This window comes from Musca domestica, unplaced genomic scaffold, assembly GCF_030504385.1.
Source record: "Musca domestica strain aabys unplaced genomic scaffold, Musca_domestica.polishedcontigs.V.1.1 36, whole genome shotgun sequence".
NCBI lineage: Eukaryota > Metazoa > Arthropoda > Insecta > Diptera > Muscidae > Musca > Musca domestica.
The window spans coordinates 5,046,558-5,062,171 of NW_026712318.1; the positions used below are offsets into that span (position 1 = coordinate 5,046,558).

Here is a 15,614-nt window from a genome sequence, read left to right on the forward strand (position 1 = left end):
AATTGCAGGCGTTGTAAACAAATTAACACATAAAGTGTTGGCGTCCGTCGTCTTTGCGGGTCATTAAGAATTAAACGAAAAAAATTTACTTAAAATTAGTGAGATTTTGAATATTAATTAAATGGGTCAAATGTAATATGCATATATAGGTGGTATTTGCGTATTGGAGACGAACACATTGTGTTTTCATTTTTGAGAGTAGAAAGTCTCAGTATCATTTAGGCATAAAATGTGAGACATATCGGATATGGATATTCAAGAAAATAACAAGTTAAATTAGCATAAGTTTTTTATACCATATTTAGGTGGCAGTACTTGTTAGAACGTTTGGAAGTGTTCGGCAAAAGGTCGCCAATATTACTGATAATTATACGAGGATTATTTTGGTTGAAAATTGTAAAACTAAAGCGAGTCAACAAAGGAGACTCTCTGGACGTTTTTTCTTGATATTTTCAAAAAGACCCTTTAGATGGGACGAGCCAAAATTTCCTATAATATTTTACTTTTTAGGGAAAGTGTCGAAATAAGAAATACCGAACTTTGAATACCCTCCACCATTTGGAACAAATTTGGCAATTTTCAAAAAAATAAAATCCGTTAAAAATTCTGCTAAAATCTTATAAATACCGAAAGTAGCCGTATATTAGGGTCTATACGACGACGTGAACCTGCATAGGTAAATTTTGTCATAAAACATTACAATATTCAAATGCGAAACTTAAAAAAATATCTTTATAATGTAGCTAATACCGAATATAGGGAGGTACCATGGGGGTTATAAAACGTGGACCTGCATAGACAATTTTCTGTCATAAGCTGTAGTATACATTACGAACTTCAAATGCGAAATTTGAAACATTTTCGGTAAATAATGTCGCTAAAATCGTCAAAATACCGAATATTGGGAGGTACTGTTATATGGGGGCTATACGAAGACGTGGACCTAAATGGCCGATTTTCTGTCTTACGCTGTAGTATCTACTACTATTTGAAACAATTTCGGTAAATAATGTCGCTAAAAATCATCAAAATACCGAATATCGGGAGGTACCGTTATATGGGGGCTAAACGAAGACATGGACCTGCACAGACAATTTTCGGTTATAGCCTGTAGTATTCCTTACGAACTCCAAATACCAAATTTTAAATAGTTCCGGTAAATAATGTCGCTAAAATCCTCAAAGTACCGAATATCGGGAGTTACCGTTATATAGGGACTATACAAAGATGTGGACCTGCAGAAACAATTTTTTGTCTTAGGCTGTAGTATCCATTACGAACTTCAAAAACCAATTTAGAAACAATTCCGGTAAATAATGTCGCGTTATATGCGTTATATGGGGGCTATACGAAGACGTGGACCTACATGGCCCATTTTCAATACCAAAAGTCCTGCAGACATAATACACATTTGAGATTATTTTTATCAACATACTTCATTTCGTTTGGAAGCTAGAGTGATTTCCACAGACGGACAGACATAGCTAAATCGACATAGAATTTTATGCTGATCAAGAATATGTGTACTTTGTGGGGTCAAAAAGGTCTATATCGAAGTGTTACAAACGGAATGACAAACTTAATATACCCTCCATACTATGGTGGAGGGTATAAAAACTCATTTATTTTTGACTAACTTGTAACTTTTTCTAATTCTCTACCAAACACCATCCTGAGGTTGTGGAAAATTCCAAGTGAATTTTATAATACTCGGTTTGTATATCGAAATCTAAAACGAGGGGACCCAAAATTTTGGGAAACATTTTACAACATTAAATATTAGCTTTGACATTTTATAGAGAACTTAAGGGCTAGGTACATAAGAAGCTTGAAGTCATGGCTAGGCATATTAATGTCAAATTATAATGGAAAACGACGGCTGGATTTTAGTGCGGCTCTGTAATCCCTTTGTGAAATGTCACAAAATATGCCTAGCCATGACTTCAAGCTTCTTATGTACTTAGCCCTTTAGGATTACTTCAAGAATTATGGATTAAAAAAATTTGTCATGTCGGTTCACGTTTTCATATAGTCCCTATATAAAGGTAAATCCTGACTTCGAGGTTTGTTTTTAAGATTAAGACACATTTTCCAATCAATTTGGCAAAATTTTAATATATGGAGTTCATGCTATGTAGAAACGCTACCAGCAAAAAAAAATATCATATTGGTTCACGTACTGGTACATACGTACTCTTTAAAAGCCACTCCGTTTAAAGGCCATAATTCGTGCCAAAGGTGACTAATTCAAACAAATCAAAACTTATTCTAAAATTTGATGATATTTCCGACATTTTTTGCTTTCATTCAATAAAATTAAAAAAAAAAAAAATTAAAGTTATGTCGTTTGACTTTGTTGCAGTTTTTTATCTCACCCTGTACATATAAACCTTGGCATTAACGTCATCTTTCCTAGGAAGTTTACCGAAACATAATCTGTTCTCTTATCACAGAGAACATCAATGACTAACCAAATATACACAGATTTGTGGTCTGATAAAGTTCACAGTCATGACTTTAAAATTACTTTCATAACACACCAAGAGAATTCGTTCAATTTGTAATTTTTTTTGTTTTTGTTTTTAAAACTCATTGTCATTTAATATTTATTTGTCAACAAAACAGCATTTCCGAAAAGTAGTTCAAACAATTCTCCAATTGTTCTTTTTGCCATTATTTTAAACCACAAACCAATTATTACCACACATTCAATTAATGTATTTATTTTGTCTTCTTCCTCTCCTCTTTTTGCAAAACAGGTATTGATCCGGAAGGTAGCCGCCTGAAATACAGTATCTCAGGTCCAGTTTTTTCTGTCGATCGTGATACGGGTGTGGTGCGATTACGTCAGGAACTGGATCGTGAATCACAAGACACCATTGAGGTCATCATCAGTATAACCGATGAAGGTGTCTACAATACCGAACCGAATACGGTGTCACTGCGCAGGGTAATACCTGTGCGGGACTACAATGACAATCAGCCAACGTTTGTGGGACGTCCTTATTTGGCCAGTGTTAGTGAGGATTTGGCGGTGGGCTCCGAGCTGGAAATTGAGCCGAAAATTATTGTTATTGATCGGGATATTGGCGTCAATGCGGAATTGGAGGTCAAATGTGTGGAAGTGAGTTTTAATTTGAAATATAAATTAAAATTAGTATTTAAAAATCCCTTTCGTTTTAGGAAAATGATATATGTGACACCTTTGATGTCCAGGCTGAGAAAAATTCCGATGGTAATTACACAGCCCGAGTAGTGGTCAAACAGCCCCTGGACTATGAAAGTCGCCCGAATTATATCATGACAATATCGGCCACAGATGGTGCGGTGGAAAATCGCCTTTCCTCTGAGGCCACTGTTTCCATAACTGTGCTCGACATCCAAGATCAATTGCCGATTTTCACAAATGCCCCCTACTCGGCAACCATAGATGAGAACACACCGGCTGGAGTTAGCGTTTTAACCATAAAAGCCATTGACGGCGATGTCGGGATACCCAGAGATATTTTACTCACCCTAGAGGATGATGAGATGGGCCATTTTGATTTGATGCCTTTTGGGGATCCCAAGGAAGGTACTGCCATATTGAAGACCACAGGTCTACCATTGGATCGTGAAAATCCCGAAATTTTGCAAAATGGAGGAGTCTATGTACTGAGTGTAAGAGCCACGGAATTGGTGGACGGAAATCCCACGGATGACTTCTCCACGACCCAAATTACCATTGTGGTCAATGATGTGGATGATCATATTCCAGAATTCAATGGTGATACCTTTAATATTTCAATTGCCGAAAATCTTGGAAATGGTATGCCATTGCCGGGCTTAACGGTCATTGTCGATGATCGGGACATGGGCAACAACAGCCGTTATTCGTTGATTTTGAAAAATGTCAAGAATGCCGAAAATACCTTTGCTGTCAGTCCCACTGAAGCCCAGGGGCGGACGCCGATTGTGGTGAAAGTAACAAATTCTTCGCGACTTGATTACGATGTCCTGGATGAGGAATTACGAGAATTCTCCTTTGATATTTTGGCGCTGGTAAATGGTGAAGAGAAGTCCAAGGCCCGCATAAATGTCCAGCTAACAGATGTCAATGACAATCCGCCAATATTTGAACAGAACAGTTATCGCTTTTTGGCTGCGGAAAATCTAACCGAGGGCACCCAAATTGGTGTAGTTCGTGCCACAGACAAGGATTCTGATGGATATGGTTTAATTACCTATTACCTCAAGGGCTTTGGGGCCGAGTATTTCTACACCGATCCCCTTACCGGAGGATTTTACGTCAAAAAACCTTTGGACTATGAAAAACAAAATAGCTACAGCTTATCTGTGGTGGCCGAAGATGGTGGTGGCAGGGAAGCAAATGCCCAGGTCTATGTTGAGGTCATTGATGTCAATGACAATTATCCACAGTTTGAACAGACGGAATATTCACGAACCATACGCGAGGGCACCAGTCACTTTGAACCTCAGTTCTATCTGAGGGCCACCGATTCCGATGGACCCACCCAGGGTGGTGGTAAAATTCGTTATGCCATTGTTTCGGAGAACAGCATTTCGGGAAATGTATTCAGCATAAATGAGGAAACGGGTGAAATCGTTTTGCAAAAAACTGCCCGTTCCATGGACACGGAAAAGGGTGAATATGAATTGGTTGTGTCGGCAACAGATTTTGGTGTGCCACCATTGATGAACACCACGAAGGTGTTTGTAAGAGTGGGTATTTCTGGAAATCAACGGCCTATATTTAAGGGTCACTTTCAGAATATAGAAAATGTACCGGTGTTGGGGCCGCCAAGCTATCGTGTCTCGATACCTGAAAATGCTCCAGCTGGACATAATGTGACCATGGTCAAGGCCCACGATCCCGATGGCTTAGATAGTTTGCTGCGTTATCGCATTGTCGGAGCCAATGATAATTTTGAAATTGATGAAATGTGAGTATAAATTAGCAACATTTTTGTTCCTTTTATGTAAATACAAGGAAGTTCCCGCTACCTTGTCAGCGAAAAGTCCACCTTAAAATTTAGATTCGTTCCAAGAATTCGTGGTAGGTCTTTTTAGCACTCAAACTGCACAATTTTCCCGTTAGACCAAAATTTTTAATCAAAACTTCATATTTTCTACTAAATTTTCCTATCTCTATAGGAATACCATAGAAACCAACAGTGACCTCAATAACATATTTCCGATTTTAAGTTCCATCCCTACACTCAATGCCAAATTTAGTAACATCTCTTCATCCTAGACACCATATGCGGTCCACCATAAGTACAATTTAGGAATTTTGTAACAAATATGGTAGACATTTTCAAAGCTACCTCCAAACAATCTCCATATCTCAACCTCAGATACCAAAAGTGACGTTAATATTAAATTTCATGATTTCAGCTCTTTAGTGCCCCCATTAACAACATTTAGTACAAATTTAATACACATTTCCGAAGCCAGTTCCATGTCTCAACCACAGGCAACAACACTGACATATATGTCAAATTTCAGGATTTCAGCCCTATTCCTCCACTCATTGTACTATATAGTACTTTTCGTAGAATTATAGTACATACTTCCACAACCACCCCGATACCTCAATCTCAGATACCAACAGTGTCCTCAACATCAAATTCTAGGACTCTAACTCTACCCTTCACCCAAGACCCAATCCTATACCTCTCAGTACTTTATGTACAATTATAGTACACATTTCCAAAACCAATACCATATTTCAATCCCAGATACCCAGAGAGGCCTCAATAACAAAATTTGAGGATTCCAACCCTATCCATTCACCCAATACCAAGTTTAGTAACATTTAGTACGCATGCAATCTACATTTCTCCAACTAGACACAAACAGTGATTCCAAATTAGTACCATTTAGAACTATTCGAACATATCTCAAGTTCAGATACCAAAAGAGGCCTCAATATCAAATTTGAAGATTCCAGCCCTAACCCTTCATCCAATACCAATTTTAGTTCAATTTAGTACATTTCGTACTAATAAAGGACACATTTTCAAACCAGCGTCAAATATTAAACACAAATACCATCAGTAATCTATATATATGAGATTTCAGAATATTATCTCTATCCCTTCGCTCAAGATCAGGTTTAGTACTATTCAGTACTTTTCGTACAATCATAATACACTTGTTCAAAACCATCTCCATATGTCCAGGCTATACATGAACAGCTTAATACCTAAGACTTAATACCAAATTTTACACTGCAACTACTATATGTTTACCCAATACCAAATTGTACCAAATATAGTACTATTTAGTACTTTTCGTGCATTTGCAGTACCCATTTCCAAAATCAACTTAATATATCAAACTTACTTTCTAAGCTCGTTCTCATACCGAATTTCAAGGTTTTAACCCTACTCATAATACCAAATAGTACAATTTTTGAAGTGTGGTACCTTTTTAGAACTTTTCGTAACCTTAAAGTTAAAATTTTTAAAATCCATTGGTACACAGTGACTCTATTTCCAAATTTCAGATTTCCAAGTCTATCGGTTCATCAAAATTCCAATTTCTACTAAATTTAGCACCATTTAGTAAACATTAGTACAAATTCCCATAAAAACCTACATCAAACAATCCAATGGAAATTTTATTTTCCAATTTCAGGATTCCAGCCCAAACCTACACTCCCACAGTAATCCCAATGACAAATTTCCGGATTCAACTCTTATCGTTTAGGCCAAATACAAATTGTACAAAATTAAGTACCATGTAGTGCACATAAGTACACATTTCCAAAACTTCCTGTATATATCAATCCGACAGTAATCCTACTTTTAAATTTCAGGATACAAGCTATATTGGTTCAGCCAAATGCAAATTGTACCAAATTTAGTACCATCTAATACACATAAGTACAAATTCCCATAACTGAATACATGTATTAGATATCTTATATCCAATTTACATTATTCCAATTCTACCGGTTCTCCTAAAATTTTAAGTGTACTAAATGTTGTACCATTTAGTACACATAAGTACGAATTTCTTCTACATACCCAAAATCCTGCAATGCAATTGTAAACTTATTTCCAAATTGAGAATTCCAAATCTATTGGTTCGCCCAAATCCTAATTGTACCAAATTTAGTAATTTTAATTCACATAGGTACAGATTTGGAAAGCTGCTTCCATATTCCAATCCTACACTCCGCCAACGATCCTAATACCAAATTTCAGATTCTTGTTCTTGCAAATTCACATGGTTTCAAATTAAGTACCGTTTCGTACTCTTCATATACATGAGTAGCCACTTCCGAAACTACCTATTTACATCTATACTACTCCCCAACTCTGATTCCAATTCCAAATTTCAAGTTTTTACCTCTCACCGTTCACATAACCAGTACCATTAGTACCATTTCAGAACTTTTCGTAACATTACAGTTAGAATTTCCAAAACCCATTGGTACATATATCCTGCTCTCCAGCTTTGGCTCTCTTTCCAAATTTCACAATTCTATTTAATTCCGTTGTCCAATACACGGTATTTAATTTTTAGTACTTTTCGTACCCTTCAGGCAGCTACGAATTCCAAAAACCCTTTGTTTCCAAAGTAGTACGCGTTTCCAAAACCATTTCCATATATCAAACCCAACGAACAAAAAATGATCCAAATATAAAATTTTAGATTTTCAACTCTATTCCATCACCAAATACTACTTTTAGTACCATTTACTAAATTTTTAGTACGTATATCAGCGATGACCTCAATACCAATATTTCTAATTTCTAGCTCCAATTTTAGTACCATTTAGTACCAATCTTACACTTAGTAAACATTTTCAAAAGCACTTCCTTATATCAACCCTTCTCAGCCCAATCCTTTCCACAAATAACAAATTTCATACCATTTAGTACTCTTCGTACTTTTTTAGTACATATTTCCAAAACCTACATATCACAAGCCCACAACTCATATAACGGATCTGTTAGATTTTAGGCATTTTGGTATCCGTAGCCACATTTTCTAACCGATTTCTTTCCAATTTAGGCTTCCTCACGGTTGAGGTTTTAAAATATTCTACCCAGCTGAAATATCCGCCGTTATTCTTGATTCCTTTATTTCCATTTTATATATCAAGATTTTTAATAATTTCTAATTTTTTCCCTTTTTCCAGAACTGGCCTCATCACGGTATCCCCTCAGGCCCGCTTGGATCGTGATTCAAATATGGATAGTTTTGAAATCACAGTAAATGCCGTTGATTCGGGACTACCCATTCCAGAGACGGCTACAACCACGGTGTATGTCAATGTCAAGGATATCAATGATGAGAAACCGAAATTCGAACAACATAGCTATGTTGCCTATGTTTCGGAACGTACCGAAATTGGCGAAACGGTTCTCAAAGTTCGTGCCATCGACAAAGATCTCAATTCCAAATTGAACTACACCATTAAATCGCCCGTGAAGGCAACATCCAAGGCTGGCGTTAGCATCACCAATCGCAGCAAATACAATGTGGAAGAAGCTTTTCGAATTGACCCTGTCAAGGGTGTTATTTATGTCAATGGGAAGCTGAGTCACGATGAGGCGGCTGTGATAATTTTACCCATTGAGGTAAAAGACCTCAATGCCGAAGTGGATCCAGAGGGTCAAATCGATACCACAGAGGTGACAATTTATGTGCAATCCTTTAAGGACACCAATCCCGTATTCACCAACAAAGGCTGGTCCAGTTCCAAGCCGATTGTGCACATCAACATAATGGAAGAAATGCCCATTGATAGCACCCTCTTTACCCTGCAAGCCAATGACCCAGTAACGAAGTTACCCATTTTAAGTTTTGAATTGGTGGAACCCAAAGAATTGGAATATTTCCATTTGCACGAACATTCCGGTGAAGTGAGTCTACGTAAACGCCTAGACTATGAAGCCCTACAGGAGGGACAAACCCAATTCGAGTTCCAAGTCAAGGCCAATGCTCCCGATTTACAGCGCAGCACTGTAACCTTGGTCAATGTCACCGTGCAAAATGTCAACGACAATAGTCCCATATTTGAGGAAGAGTCCTATCACACTTCCATTGTCGAGAACAAACAACATCCCACAAAGGTTATACAAGTCAAGGCCACGGACAAGGATGCCGCTTTGACGGAACGTGATGAACGTTTGGGTTATCACAAAATATCCTATTCACTGTATGGAGAGAATTCTCATTTATTTGAAATCAACTCGCAGACGGGAGAAATCATCATCGCTCCGAATCAAACTGTGGATCGGGAACGTACACCGCGCATAAAACTGCAAGTAAAGGCGGAGGACTCACCCGGTCGTCCCACAGATTCGAAACAAAGTTTGGTGGATCTCACCATCGATGTGTTGGATGTCAATGATAATGCTCCCGTGTGGAGTTTGGAGGAATATACCACCGTTATACCGGAAAATGCTCCAACCGATACATTTGTCATTAAACTGCTGGCCACCGATTTAGATGATGGACCCGGAGGTGAAGTCCATTATGAAATTATCGATGAAGGTGAAGTAAATGGCTATTTTAAAATCAACAAAATGACTGGAGAAATTAAAACGAAAAGGGAGCTGACAGGCAAAGGTCGCTCAGAACCTTTTCAGATTCGTGTACGAGCCGAAGATAATGGCGATCAATTGCCGAAACAGAAATCGTTGAGCAGTGATGTGAGGGTGGTGATTTTCATCGGTGATGTTAGTGCCAACGATGGTATACCCTATTTTGTAGAACCCGAAATTGGTCAAATGGTCAATGTGACGGAGGTAAGTTGGGGGAGCGTTCATTACTTCTACTATTTCTCTTCAATACATATTAAAAAAATATTTAAATCCCAGATACCAACAGAGATCCCAATATCAAATTTCGAGATTCCAGCTCCATCCCTTTACGCTATACCAAATTTAGTAACATTTGGTACCTTCCGTAGAAATTTAAAACGCATTTTCCAACCACCGTTAAATCTTAGATACCATAAATAATCAAAATATCAAATTTCAGAATTTTATCTCTATCCCCTCGCCCAATACCAATATAGTATCATTCAGTACTTTTCGTACAATTATTAGTACACATACCCGAAACCACCTCCAAATGTTCAGGCTACACATGATCAGCGACCCTAATACCAAATTTCAGATTTCAAACATTATCTGTTCATCTAATACCAAATTGAATCAAGTTTATTACCATTTAGTACTTTACTTTACTTTACAAATATAGGACGGATTTTCAAACCACCGAAACCACCAAACAAATCCCAAACACAGATACGATCAGTAATCTAATTATCAAATTTCAGAATTTTATTCCTATCCCTTCATCCAATGCCAAAAATGTAGTACCGTTTAATACTTTTCGCACAATTATAGTACATATTTCCGAAATCACATCCATATGCTCAGACTACACATGAACAGCAACCCTAATACTAAATTTCAGATTTCAAGCACTATCTGTTCACCAAATATCAAAATGTTCTCATACCACTTGTAGTACACATTTCTGAAACTATCCCATATATCAACCCAGATGCCAAGAGATACCTCATTGTCAAATTTCAGGATTCCAGCCCTATCCCTTCCGCCAATAAATAAACTAGTACCATTTAGTACTTTTCGTTCAATTATAGTGAGCATTTCCAAAACCACTTCCATATCTTAACCACCGACATAAAGAGTGGCATCCATATCAAATTTCAAGATTTCGGCTCCATTGTTTTAATCAATACCAAATTTAGTACTATTAAGTATCTGAATTCCGGACACCAAGAGAGATCTCAATATAACATTTCAGGCTTCCAGCTCTATCCCTTCAACCAATAAAAAATTTAGCACCACTCAATACTTTTCGTACAATTATAGTACACATTTCCACAACCACCTCCATATTTAGTACTTTTTGGTACTTTTCGTACAATTATGGTACACATTTCCAAATCTGTCTCCACATCTCAATTCCAGGTACTAAGAGACCTCAATATCATATTTAAGGATTCCAGCTCTATTCCCTATCCCAATGCCAAATATAGTACAATTAAGTACTTTTCGTACAGTTAAGACACACATTTCCAAAACCGCCTCCATTTCTCAATTCTAGAAACCAAGGGAAACCTCAATTTTAAATTAGTCGATTCCAGCCACTACCAAATTTAGTACCTTTTAGTACTTTTCGTAAAATTATAGTACACATATCCAAAAACATCTCCATATCTTAACTACAGACACACATCTATATCAAATTTCCGGATTTCAGCTCTTTTTCTTTACCCAATACCAAATTTAGTACTATTTATATATAATAGTACACATTCCCAAAACCACATCGAATTCTCAATTCTAAATACCAAGAGCGACCTCAACATTAAATTTGAGGATTACAGCCATGTCCTTACACCCACTACCAAATTTAGTACTTTCCATACAATGTGGTACACATTTTCATAACCACCTCTATATCTTAACCACAGACACCAACAGTGATATCAATATCAAAGTTTAGGATTTCAGATCTATTCCTTCGCTCAATACTAAATTTAGTACCATTTAGTACTTCCCATTTAAATATAGTACACATTTCATATATCAAACTAATTTTCAAACCTTAATTCTAATACTAAATTTCAAGTTTTATTCCTTATCCGTTCAGATAATATCAAATGGTACCAGAAGTTTAGTACAATTGTAGAACTTTTCGTAATTTAGAATTTCCAAAAACCTATTGATACATCAATCCTGCACTTCACAAGTGACTCTTATGCAAATTTTCAGAATTCATGCTCATTCCGTTTGTCTAATACAAAGTATTCAATTTTTAGTACATTTTTTTACATTTCGTACCGTTTTAGTACGATTTTCCAAAAACCCAGCTTTATCACACGCCTACGCCCAAAAACTGGCCTTCGTGGAAAATTGCATTGCTTCCAGAATCCTTGGTTTAAAAATTTTCATATTGGTCCACTTTTTGTTATGGCCCCCTTTTGATTTCGGTATTCTGGACTTTTCAGTTTAAATTTTTCAACCAAATCAGCTGTAGATTGATGTTTTTTAGTTCTTTGTGGACAGGTTAGGCCCTCTCCGAAAATATTTTATTTAAAAAGTTCACATTCAATTTCGCACACATCTTTACTTTATCTCTTTTCGAAAGATATACTCTATGTTATTCCTTCCGTCTGTGGAAATCACTCTAGCTTCCGAACGAAATGAAGTAGGTTAATAAAATTTTACTCAAATGTATATTATGTCTGCAGGACTTTTGGTATTGAAAATGGGTCATGTAGGTCCACGTTTTGGTATAGCCCCCATATAATGGTACCTACCTATTTTCGGTATTTTGGTGATTTAGGCGACATTATTCGCCGCAAACGTTTCAAATTTGTTATTTGAAGTTCAAAATGGATACTACAGCTTAAGATAGAGAGATAGTATCGTAATGGATACTACAGCCTATGAGAGAAAAGTGTTTGTGGAGGTCCATGTTTTGGTATAGCCCCCATATAACGCTACCTCCCTATATTCTGTATTTTGATGATTTTAGCGACATTATTCACAGCAATTTTTTCAAATTTGGTATTTGAAGTTCGTAATGGATACTACAGCCTATAACAGAAAAATGCCTGTGCAGATCCACGTTTTGGTATAGCCCCCATGGTTCCTTCCTATATTCGGTATTTTGATGATTTTCGCTACATTATTCCCCGATTTATTTTTTTAAGTTTCGCATTTGAATAATGTAATGGCTTATGACAAAAGTTGCAGGTCCACATCGTCGTATAGACCCTAACTAATGGCTACATTCCACATTTTTAAGATTTAATCCGAATTTTTAACGGAATTTATTTTTTGAAAATTGCCAAATTCGTTCCAAATGGTAGACAGTATTCAAAATTCGGCCCGGCCGAACTTACAGCTTTTTTGCGTGTTATTCCTTTATTCTGACTTCCAAAACTAGATATTCAAATTTTGAAAAACATATTTTCAGAATTTACCAGCTGGCACGGTTGTCTTCCAAGTACGTGCAACAGATCCCGATGACCCAAATACACCATCCGGCACCTTATTCTATCGGATATTGGATGACACCTCAGACGCTGAATCATTTAATATTGATGAAACTTCAGGTTTGATTACAACCACTGAAGTGTTGGATCGTGAATCGAAGGATATGTATAATATAATACTTGAGGTCTACGACAATGGACAACCAAGACAATCGGCAACCAGGGTGCTGCAGGTTAAGGTATTAGATGTTGATGATCACAAGCCGAGATTTGTAAGGGAAATTGTAAGTAAATTCGTGATTTAAATAATTAAAATCAAAATTAATATTTATTTGCCCTTTCAGGATGAAGGACCCTTGGAGTTGATGCTGCTGGAGGAGGAACCGAAGGACACTATTGTGGGCAACTTCACAGCCGTGGATGAGGATATTGGGGAAAATGCAGCAATTGAATACATTATTACCGAGGGCAATGAGTTGAATATTTTCACCGTCCAAAGGACGGAGGACAACATGGCCATCCTAAAGACAAATCAACCGGTGGATCGTGAAGCCTATGAAAGTTTCACGCTGACCATTAAATGTCTTAAACTGGGCGAACCTGATTCCGTGTATTTGGGTGAAACCTATGATCGTTTCGATCTCTCACAACGACAAGTGATGATCAAAATCCTGGATATCGATGATAATTTGCCACAATTCGAACACAATGATATGTCGGTGGGTATACGAATCAATGTTCCGGTGGATAGTAAAATCACCACCGTACATGCCACAGATTTGGATGCCGAGGCGCGGCCCATTCAATTGACCATTGAAAATGTAACATTTGTACCACAATTCTACAAGAGGACGAAACAAATTGAGACCACATCACTGAACAGTTTATTCAGTCTCAACAATCGAACGGGAGAGTTACGGACAAGTGGTTCCTTTGCCGATTATGTTGATGGTTATTTCAATATGCGCATAAGAGCCAATAATTCGGAGAAATTGAAACGTCACACCTTCAACAATTTGAAAATATTTGTAATACGTGATAAGTCCCTGCTGAAATTCGTCTTCACCCGGCCACCCAGCGAGATACAGAATATCATCAAGCCATTCCAAGAAATGGTAAAGGAAAAACTGAAACCCCTTGGTTTGGATTTACATCTACTGGACACCCAGGTGTTGGCTCGAGCCGATTTGAGTTTGGATTTCTCAGCCAGTAGTTCATGTTTCCAGCTCTTCAAGAATGGATCGGCCGTCTCAATGATGGAAATGCAAAAACTAATGGATTCACCCTGGCTTAAGAGGGAACTATTCGATATATATGTAGAATATGGAGTTAGTGAGGTAGAACCCTGTTCGGTGCGCAAGCCCATTGCTGCGGCCAGCTATATGTCGGCGCCGGGTACATGGTTGGTGATAATTGCTGGCTTCATTGGTTTGGCGGCCATTATAACGGCATGCACGGCCTGTTGTCTGAGGAGGAAGTGAGTGGAATTTTATTATTACTTAATACTTATATTAATTTATCATTATCCTTGCAGATACAAAATCCACTCGAAACGCAGCCTACAGCAAGCCACACTTTCCACCACCGAAACCTATGGGGTAGTTGGTGTACCCACAGTCTATTTACCCTATTCCGAACCAATTTATGGTCCATTGTAGCATCCAGTCATGTGGCATAGTTTTAGTTAAATATAGCAAACTCAAATAAGCTCTAGTTGTTTAAGATCCATTTTTTAGCCACCCCTAGCATCCCTTGAAAATGCCTCCATTCAATTCACATTCTTTGTGTTTTGAATTTTGGCAATTTTTCAAAAAAAACGAAAAAATAGCCATAAAGACTGCGCATATTATTTCAAGCAACTCAATTTAGTTATATAATATGCCTGTGATTTTTCTTTGTAATTTACATTTACACGATATGTAATACGAACTCTACACATACATAGCAATTATTTATGTATTGGTATGTTCTTCACTTAGTTTTAATTTTAAGTTTAAAGACGACATCTTCTTTTCTTTACTTTCTGAAATGTGATTCATAAGAGGTTTTAAGCTTCATCCCTTTATTTTATTTTTCTATAAATAATTTAAAAATAATTACTATTTTTTTAGACAACGAAATCATCATCTTCATCATGTTCAAACATGTCAAATAGTCTTTAGTTGTAAAAATGTTTGTGTAATGAGAGTAGATTTAAATAATTTTTACTTTTTTGTAATTAAAAAAAAAAAAATAAATTTTAAGTGAAATGAACATTTATTTTTAGTTCCCTCAGAGGATAGAGAATATTATTTTAACTCTAGACTTCTTCGAAAATTTGGGCGCCACATGAGCAAAGTAACTTAATAAGCCGTAATGTAAACTAATTTTTGTTGCATTACCAATATATTTGGTACATAAAACCACTAAGGACAAGTCAAAAGTCGGGCGGGGCAGACTATATGATACCCGACACCACAAGCATATTTAGTAGAGCTCCCCTAACAAAAGAATTTATTTGAAGTAGATCACACCAACTATCAACATTTGGCTTTAGAGCAGTTATAGTTTGGTTTCAGAGGGAACTAATATATGGGAGGCATAACCAATTCTGAATCGATTTTCACTAAAT

General features: G+C 36.9%; 1 protein-coding gene across 1 annotated transcript in view; it reads left to right on the plus strand.

The window, feature by feature from the left end:
* The window catches only part of LOC101889818 (cadherin-23), a 53,075-nt gene extending 37,845 nt beyond the window's left edge, over positions 1 to 15,230 (plus strand). The window contains exons 3-8 of the mRNA XM_005184829.4: positions 2,760 to 3,124; positions 3,184 to 4,943; positions 8,156 to 9,770; positions 12,985 to 13,287; positions 13,348 to 14,480; positions 14,538 to 15,230. Coding sequence (XP_005184886.2) covers positions 2,760 to 3,124; positions 3,184 to 4,943; positions 8,156 to 9,770; positions 12,985 to 13,287; positions 13,348 to 14,480; positions 14,538 to 14,661 — 5,300 coding nt within the window. The 3' untranslated portion in view covers positions 14,662 to 15,230. The remainder of the gene's footprint in view (positions 1 to 2,759; positions 3,125 to 3,183; positions 4,944 to 8,155; positions 9,771 to 12,984; positions 13,288 to 13,347; positions 14,481 to 14,537) is intronic.
* Positions 15,231 to 15,614: the final 384 nt, after the last annotated feature.